At 48.7% G+C, this 12,815-nt stretch overlaps 1 protein-coding gene across 3 annotated transcripts; it reads right to left on the bottom strand.

Moving 5' to 3' along the window:
• Window positions 1-1,581: 1,581 nt before the first annotated feature.
• TRADD (TNFRSF1A associated via death domain) lies at window positions 1,582-12,049 on the bottom strand. Of its 3 annotated transcripts, none has more exons than XM_038148588.1 (5): window positions 11,379-12,049; window positions 10,014-10,165; window positions 7,221-7,498; window positions 5,349-5,601; window positions 1,582-4,443 (listed from the first exon to the last, which is right to left on the bottom strand). In XM_038148588.1, the coding sequence occupies exons 2-5, from the start codon at window positions 10,153-10,155 to the stop codon at window positions 4,136-4,138; spliced, it is 981 nt and encodes a 326-aa protein (XP_038004516.1). In that variant the 5' UTR covers window positions 10,156-10,165; window positions 11,379-12,049; the 3' UTR covers window positions 1,582-4,135. The 3 variants fall into 3 exon arrangements, with proteins under 3 accessions (XP_038004516.1, XP_038004513.1, XP_038004515.1); XM_038148585.1 differs by lacking the exon at window positions 11,379-12,049 and adding an exon at window positions 10,260-10,546; XM_038148587.1 differs by lacking the exon at window positions 11,379-12,049 and adding an exon at window positions 10,260-10,546 and having other exon boundaries at window positions 5,349-5,541.
• Between the last annotated feature and the right edge of the window lie 766 nt (window positions 12,050-12,815).

The raw sequence follows: 12,815 nt of genomic DNA, 5'->3' as shown, positions 1-12,815 counted from the left end.
GGCTGGATGTTCCTCTGGAGCTGGTGATCAGCAAATGTGGCCAGAACTTCAGTGACCCCTGCTCTTACTACTGCAGTTAAGTGCTCAGTGAAAGTCTCTGAGGCAGTTTTCATCAAAAGTATATATTTATTTATAAAAAAGAATGGGGAAAAAATATATTCCGAAGGGCTTTTTCTGTAAAAGACAATTCCTTGGAGGCTGAATGTCCTAGACCCAAGTATGCCTGGCATTTCAGTCCATAGCTGTAGATGGCTGATCCAGATCTGATGCTGAATATCATGGGAATTTGGAATCAGATGGTCAGAAAGGGATTTTTCCACTGAAAACGAAGAGACATTAACCACACATCTCATACGGGTTTCTATTAGAGATGTACAGCCAGCTCCCTTCAGGGAGTTTAAAATTCAATGCAGCCCCCTGTGCAGTGTAAAGCACCAGTGTCATGCACACACTGCAACATGTGGGTCAGACTCAGAAACCCTCTTGATCCCCCTTCTGCACCTCCTTGGTTTGAGAATACCAGATACAATACCAGAGGTTCACCAGAATTTTCAGTTTAACTAAATCATCAATTTAAGTGAATTTGAGGCTCCTCATTCTGCTCACTCCTGGTTTCAGAGTCTGGGGCAGCTGTCGGGGTGTGGTTCCTTGAGAACAGCAGAGGGGAGACAGTGACCCAGACAGCAGGACAGCTCCTCTGCTGAACCTGCCTTTGAAATAAATGGCGAAACAAACAGATCTTTTCCTTTGAGACAATTTTGTATCAGGGGATCCTGTCAGGTTTGCTTCTATCAGATGCCTCATGTCAAAGTATATCTGGTGAGCATTTTAACTTCACTCTCCTCTTTGTTATCATCTGTTTGAACACTGTAGGTCAGCTATGCCAAAACAAATCATTCAAATTCTCCTTTGGATGGATCTTTTATTCCTTCTGGCAGACTGAATGGAGGCTCCTTCAAATCTGAAACATGGTTAAAACGACAAAAACAATCTGTACCAGCAAAAAAGTCTTCTTGGATCTCTTCCTGTAAGCACATTTTGGCCTCATTTCTGTGGCTTGTTCTATGTTTTTTCTGGTTTAGATTTTACATGCAACTGATTAGCACCTTTATTTGCTTTTAATATTGTGTTTGATTCTGAAACACCAGCATCACCGCTGAATTCTTCTTTTTCACAGATATACCTCAGTATATGGAGAGAGCAGTTACTGGGATAAGGCCAATTTCTCCAGCAGCAGCACTGTCCATGGCCTATCTCCCACCACGATGATGACTGCTCATGGAAAAGGAGGTATGAAACAGCCACTGCTATGTCCCAAACCATGCCATGTGCTCGAGACAATTTTGCCGTGGAATATCACTGATAAACCCTTTTCCTTCAAGTCTCTGCAATGAAGGCACCTGTGAATGCTGTTGGAGATTATGACATTCCAGAAAGGTTGCCAGGGTTTCCAGCACTTAATGGCACTTCTGACAGGGAATTCTAACAGGGAATATGTGAGTAAGAGGAAATACACCTGCCTGTTCCTGGCAGAAAGAAAACGTTCACATTCAGAAAACGTTCATGGTTAGTCCTCTGTGAAAGAGTAACAGCAGTAAAAAAGTTTTCTGGACTTGAAGTAGAAGCTGAATAATATGACTTCCTCATTTTGAGCATTAACACATACTACAAAACCTAGTAATTCTCATTATTCAGAGGCTGCCTTATAACTATATGTGCAAGTTGTGCACACATAGCTGGTCTGAGAGCTTAGAAAAATTAATTGCAAATGAGACAGCAGGCTATGCATATGACCTTCTTTTCTTAAAAAAGTAGTTTCTGCAAAATCAAGAGCAAACTCTCTTGCTCTTAAAGTAATTTTCAAGTTTCTGATTTTTTAATTTTTTAAAATATGATTTGTCAGGTGGGTTTCTGCCAGAGTTCCCCAGCTGGGATTTGGCAGGAAGGCTAAATACTTTGAGGTATGGATCCACAGCAGCCTAAATTAGGCAAGATCAGCACCACTGTGAGGGTCCCAAAAGGCAAACTGTCAGAGAGGTAATTGCTTCATTTTGGTAAGAGCACTGGTACTGCTGGAAGGGAGAGGGCAGGATGTGTGAGCAGGAGTGGAGGGGATGAAACTGCAATGGCACTGATATAAAATGGCTTAATAAAAGGTGATGGAGCCACAGTTCTTGCAGAGGTGGTGCCTGCATGAAGTCCTGCTTCCTTGGAAGGTAGGGGCAAGATGGAAGCAGATTCACTCACACCCTGAAAACCTTCTCCCCATACGTAACCCCCTTCCTTTCCTGGTTCTGTATGCAACCTCAGGGGTTCAGAATCTGCAGAAAACAAGTCAAGTCTGCCTGGCACACGCTAAGGATGGGATACTCAGCTCATCTGAGGCATGTGGACCCCAGCTGGCTCAAAGCAGGCCATCTAAATCCTGCCCATCCAGGTCTCCAGTGACTGATGCTCAGGTACTGCAGCAGAAGGTACGGGAACGTCTCCAGCCCCAGGAGCCTGGATCTGGGCCCACACCTGAGTCTGAGGTTATGTTCCTCCTTACTGATTCACAGCTTTGACTCCAGGGAAGGAGTAAGATGTAAATTGTGGTTTAAAAGGCCTCAGAATTGCTCCTACCATGACTGCTAGCAGCCCAATATGATCATGTGCACATAGACTTTGTGTGTGTGGCCAGAGTCCCCCTCTGCACCTGAAAATATTTCCACAGCCCACTGGCTATTCCCACAGATGGGAAGGAAAAAAATGATAGAATTAATGGAATATTATCAGTAAAAACCTATCAGGAAAGCACTGGGAATATGGCAAAGGTAATTGAGCTGCTGTTTTGCTTCGCAGGACCCATATCATGCCAGACACTCGTTGCTCTGTGCTTTGTCACAGCGGAAGTGCAGCTGCTGTGTTGCAGTCTGCATCAGCCATACCAGGAGACACTCAACTTCTCCCATGGGAACTGAAAGCAGGAGTCAGCCCTGGGGTTTGGGAGATTTGTCTCTTAAACAATTTTAACCCTAAAAATCAGTGCAGGTAAATCCAGGCACGGTGGCAGCTGATGTTCGATTGTCACACAGTGACAGCAATGCCAGGGAAAGGCTCTCTGTAGGTCCTGACACCTGTGGGACACAGCAGGGTGAGCTGTCCCCTCCAGGGGCCCAGCAGGCTGAGGGTGGTCGGGAAGTGAGTGAAGGCAGGAGCAGCCAGCTGGGTGTGGTGATTGCTCAGCTCTGTGGTCTGAGGATGGCATTTGATGCTGCAGTGCCCTGAGGGCAGCACTTCCAAACCAGGCTCCACAGGTAACTTGCTGGTGAGGAGACTTTTCCTTCCAGCGCTGTGTTTTGCTTTCCACAGCTGCAGGCTCCCTCAGGCTGGCAGGAAAGAGGTAATCAACGTATTACTGTCTACCTCAGATGAGAAAATGTTGACAATCATTGTCTGAATTTGAGTTTGTCCAAAATGCTTGTTCAGTGTCTGCCATTTGTTGTACAGCAGCAATCTTTTGCCCTGTGGAAGACCATGGCTGTCCCAGGTAGAGGGAAAGCCTTCAGATGGTGAGAGGTGGGAAGGAGCTATAATAGAGTAGGGCAGAACAGATACTCTGGCCATGAATGTTCTTTGTTCTTCAAACAAAGAAGGAAAATAATGTAAAATTGACATTTCCTTACTTTTTCCTTTTCCTTTACTTGATGTCATGGCTGAGGGCAAAAATGTTTTCAATGTAAAAATATATTGCAGCTCTCCAGGTGATGGCCCTGGACAGAGCCTGAGAAGCAGTGGCATCTTCTGCTTCCCATAGAAATTCTACGAGAAGCCTTGCTTACTTTTTTCCTCTCCCTAATTCTCCCCTACGGCTCTCTGTCTGGCTGCTTCCCTGTCACAGTCCTGAAGGAAGTCAGGGTGAAAGCCTCTCACCAGTTCACAGGAAGGTAGTGCTATATTTCTGGAAACACAATGAAATAAGGAAACTCAGAGGTCCATGCTGGCTTCTGCAAACACAGAACCTCTCCCCTGAGCATTTCCACCGCGATGGAAACCTCTGGTGACATTCCGGACTTTACATTCCCAGACACTGGCAGCAGTTTCATACAGTAGCTAAAGCAGGAAAGCCCTTAGCAATGGCACTGTCCTTGGGGCTCTAGGAGCAGTCCTCACTGGAATGGAGGCCCAAGAGCTCCTCAGCCAAGCTGACAAGGCCGTTTTCCTCCAGGGCTGTGATCAGCCGTGCTATGGTGGCCCTCTTGCCCTCGGACTGGATGAACCTGAGGAGCATCTGGTAGGCTTGCTCATAGAGTCCCTCTCGGTCGTACTCCAGCGCCAGGTTGTCAATGACGGGGTCACGCAGGGCCCGGCAGGACTTCTGCAGAGAGCGACCCACTTGCTTCCACTTCTTGGACACGGACTTGGCAAACTTCTGGTGGTCATCTGGTGTGATTGTTCTGTTGTCTGAAAGGGGCAGAGGCCAGGTAAGACACAGAAGTTTCATGGCTGATGTGATGCAGCTGGGGCCAGTTCAAGGTTTGGTCAGTATCCTGTGGAGCAGGGAGTCTGAGCTCCCTGCCTTACCCAGCTGCTCCCTACCCTGCAAGCTTGGCAAGACCTATTCTTTTTTTTCTCTCTCAAAACTGTCCTGTGGCCTGTGGTTTGCCAGAGATCTTTTTTTTTTTTTTTTGGATGGACACCCTCTTCATTTGTTTTAGCCTTTCAAAGGCAACTTGGTAAGGTCTTTCTGACAAAGTCCCCTGTTGCCTATCTAAACATCCCCAAAACACTGAAATGCTGACAGAAGCTCTCTCCTCAGCTGTTTAGTGACTATACACTGGGGACTATACACAGCTTAAGCCAGATCAGAAATGACCTAGCTTATCTCAAGCTGATATTGCTATTGAGACTCTCTGAAAGCTCCCTGTAGGGACAGACCCCAAAGCCAGCTGGTGAACTGAGGGAGCCTGGACAAATCAGTCCTGTCTGAAAGCAGGGCTGAGGGTGTCCACAGTAACTTCCCCAGTCTGATTCAACCTACACTATTAACTCACCTCAACCAAGTGACATGGAAGAAGAGAAAAATACTCTCTGTTCTTCCTTTCACTATTAATTTTGAAATGTGAGGAACCTGGAAGGGACATAGACTCTGAAACATCTGGCTCTGTGCCACCCCAGAAAAGAAAACAGGTTGATGCCTGACCTGAAGCACCATGGCAATATCTTAGGACTACTCTAATTCCTTCCTTATGGGATGCTGGGAAGTCCTTGCTTTATCTGATGTACACCCCAATATGTAATCATGATAATCCTCCCTCCTGGGCTCGGAGGCAGACCAAGGCCTCTGTTGGTCAGCTCTAGCTACTCACCAAACTGTTGTCCCTGAAAGATGAAAGTGAGCTGTGTGGCAAGGGAGCTGCCTTGAGGAGGATAAGGCTGAGATGGGGGCTTCAGAGATGGGCAGTCTTTTCCAGCCACATTGTTGTTGGTGCTCTGGTGAAGCATCAGGCTCTTGAGGCGTTCCTCCAGCTCCGTGATCTCCTCATCTGGCAGGCGGTCAGGCTGTAACGCAAACGGCGTCAGTGACTCTGCCAGGGCCAGCAGCCTGCAAAGCTGTGCTTGCTGATGGCAAGAGAGAAGCAATGAGACATAGCATGAGCTGCAGCCAGCCAAATGAGGTGGTCTAGTGGAGCTCTGGCTGTAATAGGTTGGCTGTGTGGATTTGAATTTGTAATGTGATATGAAATAGACAATCTCTCCCCACTGGGTTTCTCACCTGCACCAGTGAGTGCTTACAAGCTGCACAAAACTGCTACTAGCCCACGTTCATTTCCAGCAGCTCTCTGCAAGAACTAGGGTGCACTGCAGGCAGCAAGGCTTCTCCCAACTCCCTGTGAGGGTGAGACCCACAGAACAGGGTGATCTGATCTAACAGCTCATGGCCACCCAAGCAGGCAGCTCCTGTTACCCACCTTCTCTGTCTCTCTCTCTGCCCATCTGCTCCCCAAGGTTTGTTGTTCCTGGGTCCTCCCCAAGCCAGTTTTTTTCACTAGCCAAGAGAAAATTAGTCTGACCTCCAAAAAGCATGTAATGAGAAAAGGAGTAAAGAAGGCAAAGCACATGGGAAGAGTCAAAACCTGGCAGTGCTGTGCCTCAATCAGAGGTAAACACTGTTTAGCTCACTTAAGCAGGTACACAGCACTGCTCTCAGGTGCTGAAGGCCGTGTCCCAGTGCCATCTTTCTGCCTGTTGCACTGCTAGGCAGGGTCAGACTGAGTCACTTTTGGGGAACTGAGAATAAGCCCATTTCTTTTGTCCAATCAGCCAGTTCAGCACAGGGAGGGAGCAGCAAGGCACGGTTCACGGGGAATGGGATATCACATGTTTGGTTTGGAGATGAAAGGTTTGAGTTTATTCTCTGTGCTTACAGAAGAGCAACCTGGAAAAACATGCTCTTGTGCCTAATAAACCTGATTGATAGTGAGTGCCTGTTTTTTCAGGACCATTTAGAGGAACCAGAACTAAAGTTCCAGATAGAAAAAAAGAGAGGAAGTGAACAAGTCAGTGAGTTTAATCACGTCAAGTGCCTTGTAGTGAGATGACAAGATCTCACTGTTCTTGCAAGCAGGATTAGAGTGCCAGTGCCAAAGTGTGCAATGAGCCAGATGCCAGATGAGAGAGACTTTGCCTTCAGAGGGGCAGCCTACTCCTGCTGGTAGCAGATGCTGTGTGTCCCCACTCTGACACAAGTTTTTGGTGTGATGTGCCGTGTTTGCACTCACTTCCACTGCTCATTTCCAGGTGGAGTTACCTTTGACACTCTGGGAGGAGGTGTTGTGTGAGGAAGGGGAGGGAACTGCAGAGCAGTGATGGCTCCAGCCAGGGCTGTTCCTCTCTGCCTGACTCACAGCTGTACTGAGGCACACCTGTGCTGACAGCTGCACTGTCTAGAACTCCTTGTCTTAGTGGGGTTAACAGCCACACTAGCTGTTATACACAGAAGGCACAGAGAGTTAGCAGGATCTTTGCAGGCTGCTTTAGGTAACTCTATTGCCCTTTCAGAAAAGTGCACAGCTCTTTTCTGAGGAAGGGCAGAGCTATTTCTCCACATTACAGTAAAGAGCTGAAGGACTGAGAAGTTTGTTAACCTGACATGCTGCATCAGAACAAGATTTGCACCCACCTCTGCAAGCCCAGTGCCTTCCTCATTGCTGTCCAGCCTCCCTCCCTCTCCCGCTCACCTTTTCTCTGTAGATGCACTCCAGGCAACGATCCTCATCCTTCAGCATCTGGTCAAGGTGCTCACTGCCAGCCTTCAGCTCCACTTCCAGAGGCACCATGGCTGTGGCCAAGGAGAGCTGGAGGTGGCTCTGGAGGGACTTCTGGAGCGCTCCGTCGCGGTAGCTGCGCAGGAAGCGGCGGCAGTTCTCCTGCTTGCAGAACCTGAGCTGCACTATCAGGTGGGGGTGGCTGCAGTGCACTTTGAGCATGTCCACACCATTCACACTGCCAGTGGAGTCTTGCAGGGAGAAGGGAGCACGGTCACAATCCAGGCATGAGCCAGCCCACCAGACCCACACCCATCCACAACAAGCCTGCAATGGAGGAGCTTGTGAATTCTCTTCGTGATAAAGTCCTCTGGGATGGAAAAGTGTGTTAAACCAAGAGGGAAGGATTAAGTTCATGCTGCCCTGCCACCACTGCCCTCCATGAAGTATGGTGTCCAGCTGAAGAGGTATGGAACTACATCCCAGGTAATTTTATGGACACTGCTTATTGGGGCAAGTTTTAAATTTGAGGTTCCATTTCCAGGGCAGAGATGGCTATGATAAACTGGTAGCACAGCAAAGCTTTATAGATGAAAGCTCAGTTCACCTCAGTGTTCAGTCAGCCTTCAGTCCTTGTGGCTGGAGTTTTATGCAGTGATGGAAAGAAACCCAGTGCTTCCTCTCCACCGCCTAGAGGTAACTTTTGTCTCTCTGAGCCTTTAACACATCTCACAAACAGCAAATGACAGATCCAGCCACAGGGATTAAGCTGCTTGAGACTGAGCCTTAACTTGTTATTTTGCACAGAGAATTAATTCATGCTAAAACCTAAACAAGGAGAAGCCAGGGATGTACCCTCTAACATTAGTGCAGGAGGAGCATGAGTGATGTGGAAACAGAAAATGCCAGGACTTCATTCTTCCTTCTCCCAGCAGAATTTAATTTTTATTAGCTGTGCTCATTACCCTTATCTTCAAAGGGTTTTATATGCTGCTGATAAGTTCTGTGTAGGTGTTTTTCTTTTTTTTTTTTGCAGCAGAGGCCTATGTGAGGCTGCTGTACTGCTTCCAGACCTGCCTGAACCTTGTGGGCTGTCACTGAGGGCTGTATGGAGGCACCAGCTCACACTGGCACTACACCAGGTATTTCGAAACCACATGTCATGGCATGGAGGACAATCTTAAGGCAAGGCAGACTTGTGTGCTCCACATGAAGCAGGGCAAGTGACCTTGCATTTAAAACTATAGCATCTAACAGTGGCTTTACATGGTTACTAAGTCCTGTTTGCATCTGGTCTAGTTTGGACCACATGTATAACTGACACATGGGTTTAGGCACCTAGAAAAGACATTTTAATTCACTGTGGATGATTTTTTTATCACTTCTTTCATGCTTTGCTTTTTATGAGTGCTTTATTAAGTGCTTTATTATGGAAATTAAACAAAATTTCCATAATAGGGCAGGGGGGATGTGGAGGGAAAGCTGCACAGACATGGAAACCTTTATGAAGAGTGTACAAGACAGCTGTAAAGCTACCTCAAAAGATGTGACTTTGCAGGAATTTCTGCATGAAACCTCAGCTTAAGATTTCATGTCCTTTTCGGGTCTGAATAAGCATGGTAGGATTTCAGTTTTGTGAGCTGTCCTTTAAATGTGGGAGCAGATTCACAAAGCAGCCACAAATCAAGCCTAACTGGACAATTGAGTTGGGCTGCTTGCTTCCTGTTTCCTGTATTTGAATGAGCTGCAAAATGAGCAGGTCTGTATTGGATAAACTGACTTGGCATGATGTCCAGAAGAAACTGCAGAATAGTTAGAGAAGCCCAATTAAGCACTAGAGTCTCATCTGTGTGACAGGTAAAGAACACCATGAAAGTCTTTCTAGGTAACTCTTCAAATTACTATTATTCTGCAGTGTGCTTGGTGCAAGGGTGGATAGAGAACTATAGTTTTATAGCTATTTGCATCTCAAGTAATTTTTAAATGTAAATAGGGTTACATACACCTCAAACTAATGTGTGTCTGTTTATATCAGAATTTGAATTGTATCAGAATTTGAATAGAAATGAATTTATACTGGCTATCACTTGATTTAAAAACAAGCTTCTCAAAGCAGGAATAATGTTTCTGTGGTGGTAAAGACAGCAGTTAAATTTTCTTTCGTGGTAATTGCAATCTTTTCCCCTCTAACATAAATGGGTTTAAACAAACATTCATAAAGTTGGACAATTCATAGGATGGTTCAAGTTGGAAGGAAGCCCAGTCAGTGTCTAGCCCAACCTCCTACGTAAAGCAGGGTCAGCTCTGAGGTCAGAACCAGGTGCTCAGGGCTTTGTCCAGTCCCATTTGAAAGCCCTTGAGGATGGAGAGTACACAATCACTCTGGGCAACTGCCTGGCTGTCTTAATGGGGAAAACATTTGGTGTTTTATCTGGTGTCTACCTCTCATTTCAATTTGTGCCTCTCGCCTCTCATTCCCCATGCACCCATCAACAGTGTGGTTCCATCTCTCTCTCCCACAACTATCAGCAGGCTATTGGTAGGTCCCCTGAAACCTTCTCTTCCCCAGGCTCAACAGGTCCCACTCCCTCAGCCTCTCCTCACAGGAAAAGTACTCCAGCCCCCAAACATCCTGGTGAACCTCTGCTGAGCTTCCTTCACTTTACTGCCTTTCCTAAACAGAGTGAGCATGAGCTTTCCTTACCCATGAGGGTGAGATTAAAGAAAGGCATGGCACTGCACACCAAGATACCAGAGGATGGGTACCTGCTAATGCCAGCTTCAGGGCCTTGAACACACAAGGCTTCTTCTGGGAGCTCTCGTAGAGGGAAGGCAGAGCGATGGTCTTGCAGGTTGACTGAAGGAAGAGGTAAGCGCTGCCAGTCCAAGGAGGGGAGCTGCCTGCCATCTTCAGCACCCTACAAAATCACACAGAGACCATAAGGGAAATGGCCTGATGCCAGGGGAGTGCTATAGCACATGCACAACAGGCTTATGGAGATTTACTCTTACTTCTTAGAGCAGTGCTGATGTTGCTGAAGCAAGTGTAGCCTTTGGGGGGGTTTACTGTTACTCTGTAAAGCACACCTCAGTGGGACACCATATCCCAAAGACAGAAGCTCACAAAGCTTTGCTTTCATTTTCCACTGGAGTCCATTCATTCTATAATCCAAAGATAGTCTGAAGCGGAGGTTCAGTCCCTGTGCCTCTGACTAGCCAAGCTGGCAAAATGTGAAATGATTGAAGCACTCCAGGGACCACCCAGCAGTCCTGGCTCTGGCAAGCTCCCATGGACTGAAGCCCCATTGCCACCAGAGACGTTCTCCTTAAGGTCCTGGTTCCCTGGTTGTTCACAGGGCCCAGTGCTCTTGTTACAGGACACTCTACACAGGCAGGACAAAGGTAATCGCTTTAAACTAAGAGAGTAGATTTAGATTAGATATCAGGAAGAAATTTTTTACAGTGAGGGTGGTGAGGTGCTGGCACAGAGAGGTGGTGGATGCCTCATCTCTGAAAATATTCAAGGCCAGGCTGGACTGGGCTGAGAGACCTGACCGAGTTCAAGAGGTCCCCGGTCACCGCAGAGGAGTTGAACTAGATGGCCTTGGAAAGGTCCCTTCCAACCCAAACCATTCTGTGATTCTGTGACCCCCTCTGCCTTGTTTACGCCCCTTGCTCTTGTGCCTCTGCAGTGTTAACCCAGCGGCTGAATCCTCCCGTCCAGTGAGCACTGCCCCACGCCTGTCCCGGCTCCGCGGTCAAACCGCGGTGGGGTGCTTCAGAAAGCCAGCCCCGGACGGTAAGCCACGTTTGCGATCAGGGTTACTGCCTTTTCGCTGACTTCTGCAGGCGTCAGGCCGCTGCTGCTCAATTCCCGTCACAGCCTGGCTGGGAGGGGGCTGTCCATAAGGGAAAAGCGCCGGAGCAGCCGCCGGCCCCGTCCCGCCGCGCTGTGCCGCCCGCAGGCTGCCCCCGCTGCCCGGGTGTCCGCTCGGTGCCCGGGTGTCCCCCCAGCCCGGCCCCTCCAGCCCGGCCCCTCCAGCTGTCCCGGCGGGCCCGCCCGGCCCCGGCCCCGCGCCCCCGGCCCCCTGCCCGCGGCAGCCCCGGCCCGGCGGCCCCGGGCGGCTTTACCTCCTCAGCGCCGGCCTCGGCCCCGACACTTCCGCCCGGGCGCGGCGCCGCTCGGCACCCCGCTGCGGGCGGGGAAACGGGAAGGAGAAAGTAAATCCCAACAGCCCCCTGGAATGGCCGGCGGCGCTTCCCTTTAATGCCTTCTATTGTCCAGGCCCCGAGGCCGCGCGGGGCAGGGGCTGCTGCGGGGCAGCGCAGGCCGCGGCTTGCCCACACCTTGACGCTTCCAGGTGTCCCCGCCGCAAGGCCGCCCTCCCAGCTCGGCGGCTTGGTGTCTCGTGTAGGTGAAGATCTGTCAGAAATAGCCCGTTCAGGTGGCTCCGGAGCTGCCCGAGGGCTGGGATGGATGTGTCTCTGTGGACCATTAGGGATGGAGGCGAGTGCGGTGGCTTGAAGGCCCTGCGTGGCCTGTGGCTGACACACGCGAGGCTGCAGGGTCCTGGCTGGCATTTGTCAGCTTTTCCCCGTAGTGCTGCTGCTGAGAGTTTGGATAGGTAGAGAGAATGAAGCAGCATTTCCCAGTCCACGAGAGGTTCTGTGCCCATCAAAGCATGATTTGGGTCTCCATTGCTCAACTCAGGTAGCAGCCTCCTGCCCAGGCTACATTTGCCCTGCATAGGTGCCCTGTGAGCTGAAGGATAACAGCAGCTCCCTTGTTTGTCCCCAGCTGGTGAAAAGCTGGCATGGGCCTGAGGCCAGATTTTGGGCTCACGTGCAAGCTGCAGTCACTCTGGCTTGGCAGTGGTTTGTGCAAACTGGGGGACTAAACTGAAAAAAAAAAAAAAAAAAAAAAAAAAAAAAAAAAAAAAAAAAAGCAAAAAAGCAGGAAGCATTTGAAAATGCTAAAAATACTTACAGATCTGATGCTATTTTACAACAGCAGTATTTTAACAATATAAACCTAATTTGTTTGCTAAAGGAAAGATGTGATTCAAATAGATCTGTATAGGGGTTAATCTGGGCTGGATCTCCTGGGTGCTCTGGATCACAGGGTCAGATCTAGGGGGGCAGGCAGTGCCCACAGACCCCTTCAGAGTCAGCAGGCCTGATGGTGCCAATGCTTCTGGAAACAAAGCATTTACTTGCTAACAGTTTAAGCAAGTGAGTTCATACATTTAAGGTCTGTCTGATGGGGCGAAATGAACCTGAACATCCCAACATTTCACTTCAAAAGCTAAACCTGAAGCAGTGCTGGCTCCCAGAACCAGGTGGGAACCGCAGCGTGATTGCTGTGGGGAGCATCACCCACCCATATCCTGGAAATATTTTGTCCTTGAAGCCAATCCACCTGCCGTATGTTGTGGGGGTAAAAAAAGAATGGGTAACTGAGCCCCCAGTTTCTCCTCTGCTGACCCTTGCTGAGTTTGTGCCTTCTGGGAGCGTCCCATGGGGAGAAATCCAAGTGCTTGATGAACACTTGGAGTTTCATCTTGTTGT

Source organism: Motacilla alba, chromosome 11 (genome assembly GCF_015832195.1).
Source record: "Motacilla alba alba isolate MOTALB_02 chromosome 11, Motacilla_alba_V1.0_pri, whole genome shotgun sequence".
NCBI classification, from domain to species: Eukaryota; Metazoa; Chordata; class Aves; order Passeriformes; family Motacillidae; genus Motacilla; species Motacilla alba.
This window is presented reverse-complemented; position numbering and strand designations above follow the sequence as displayed.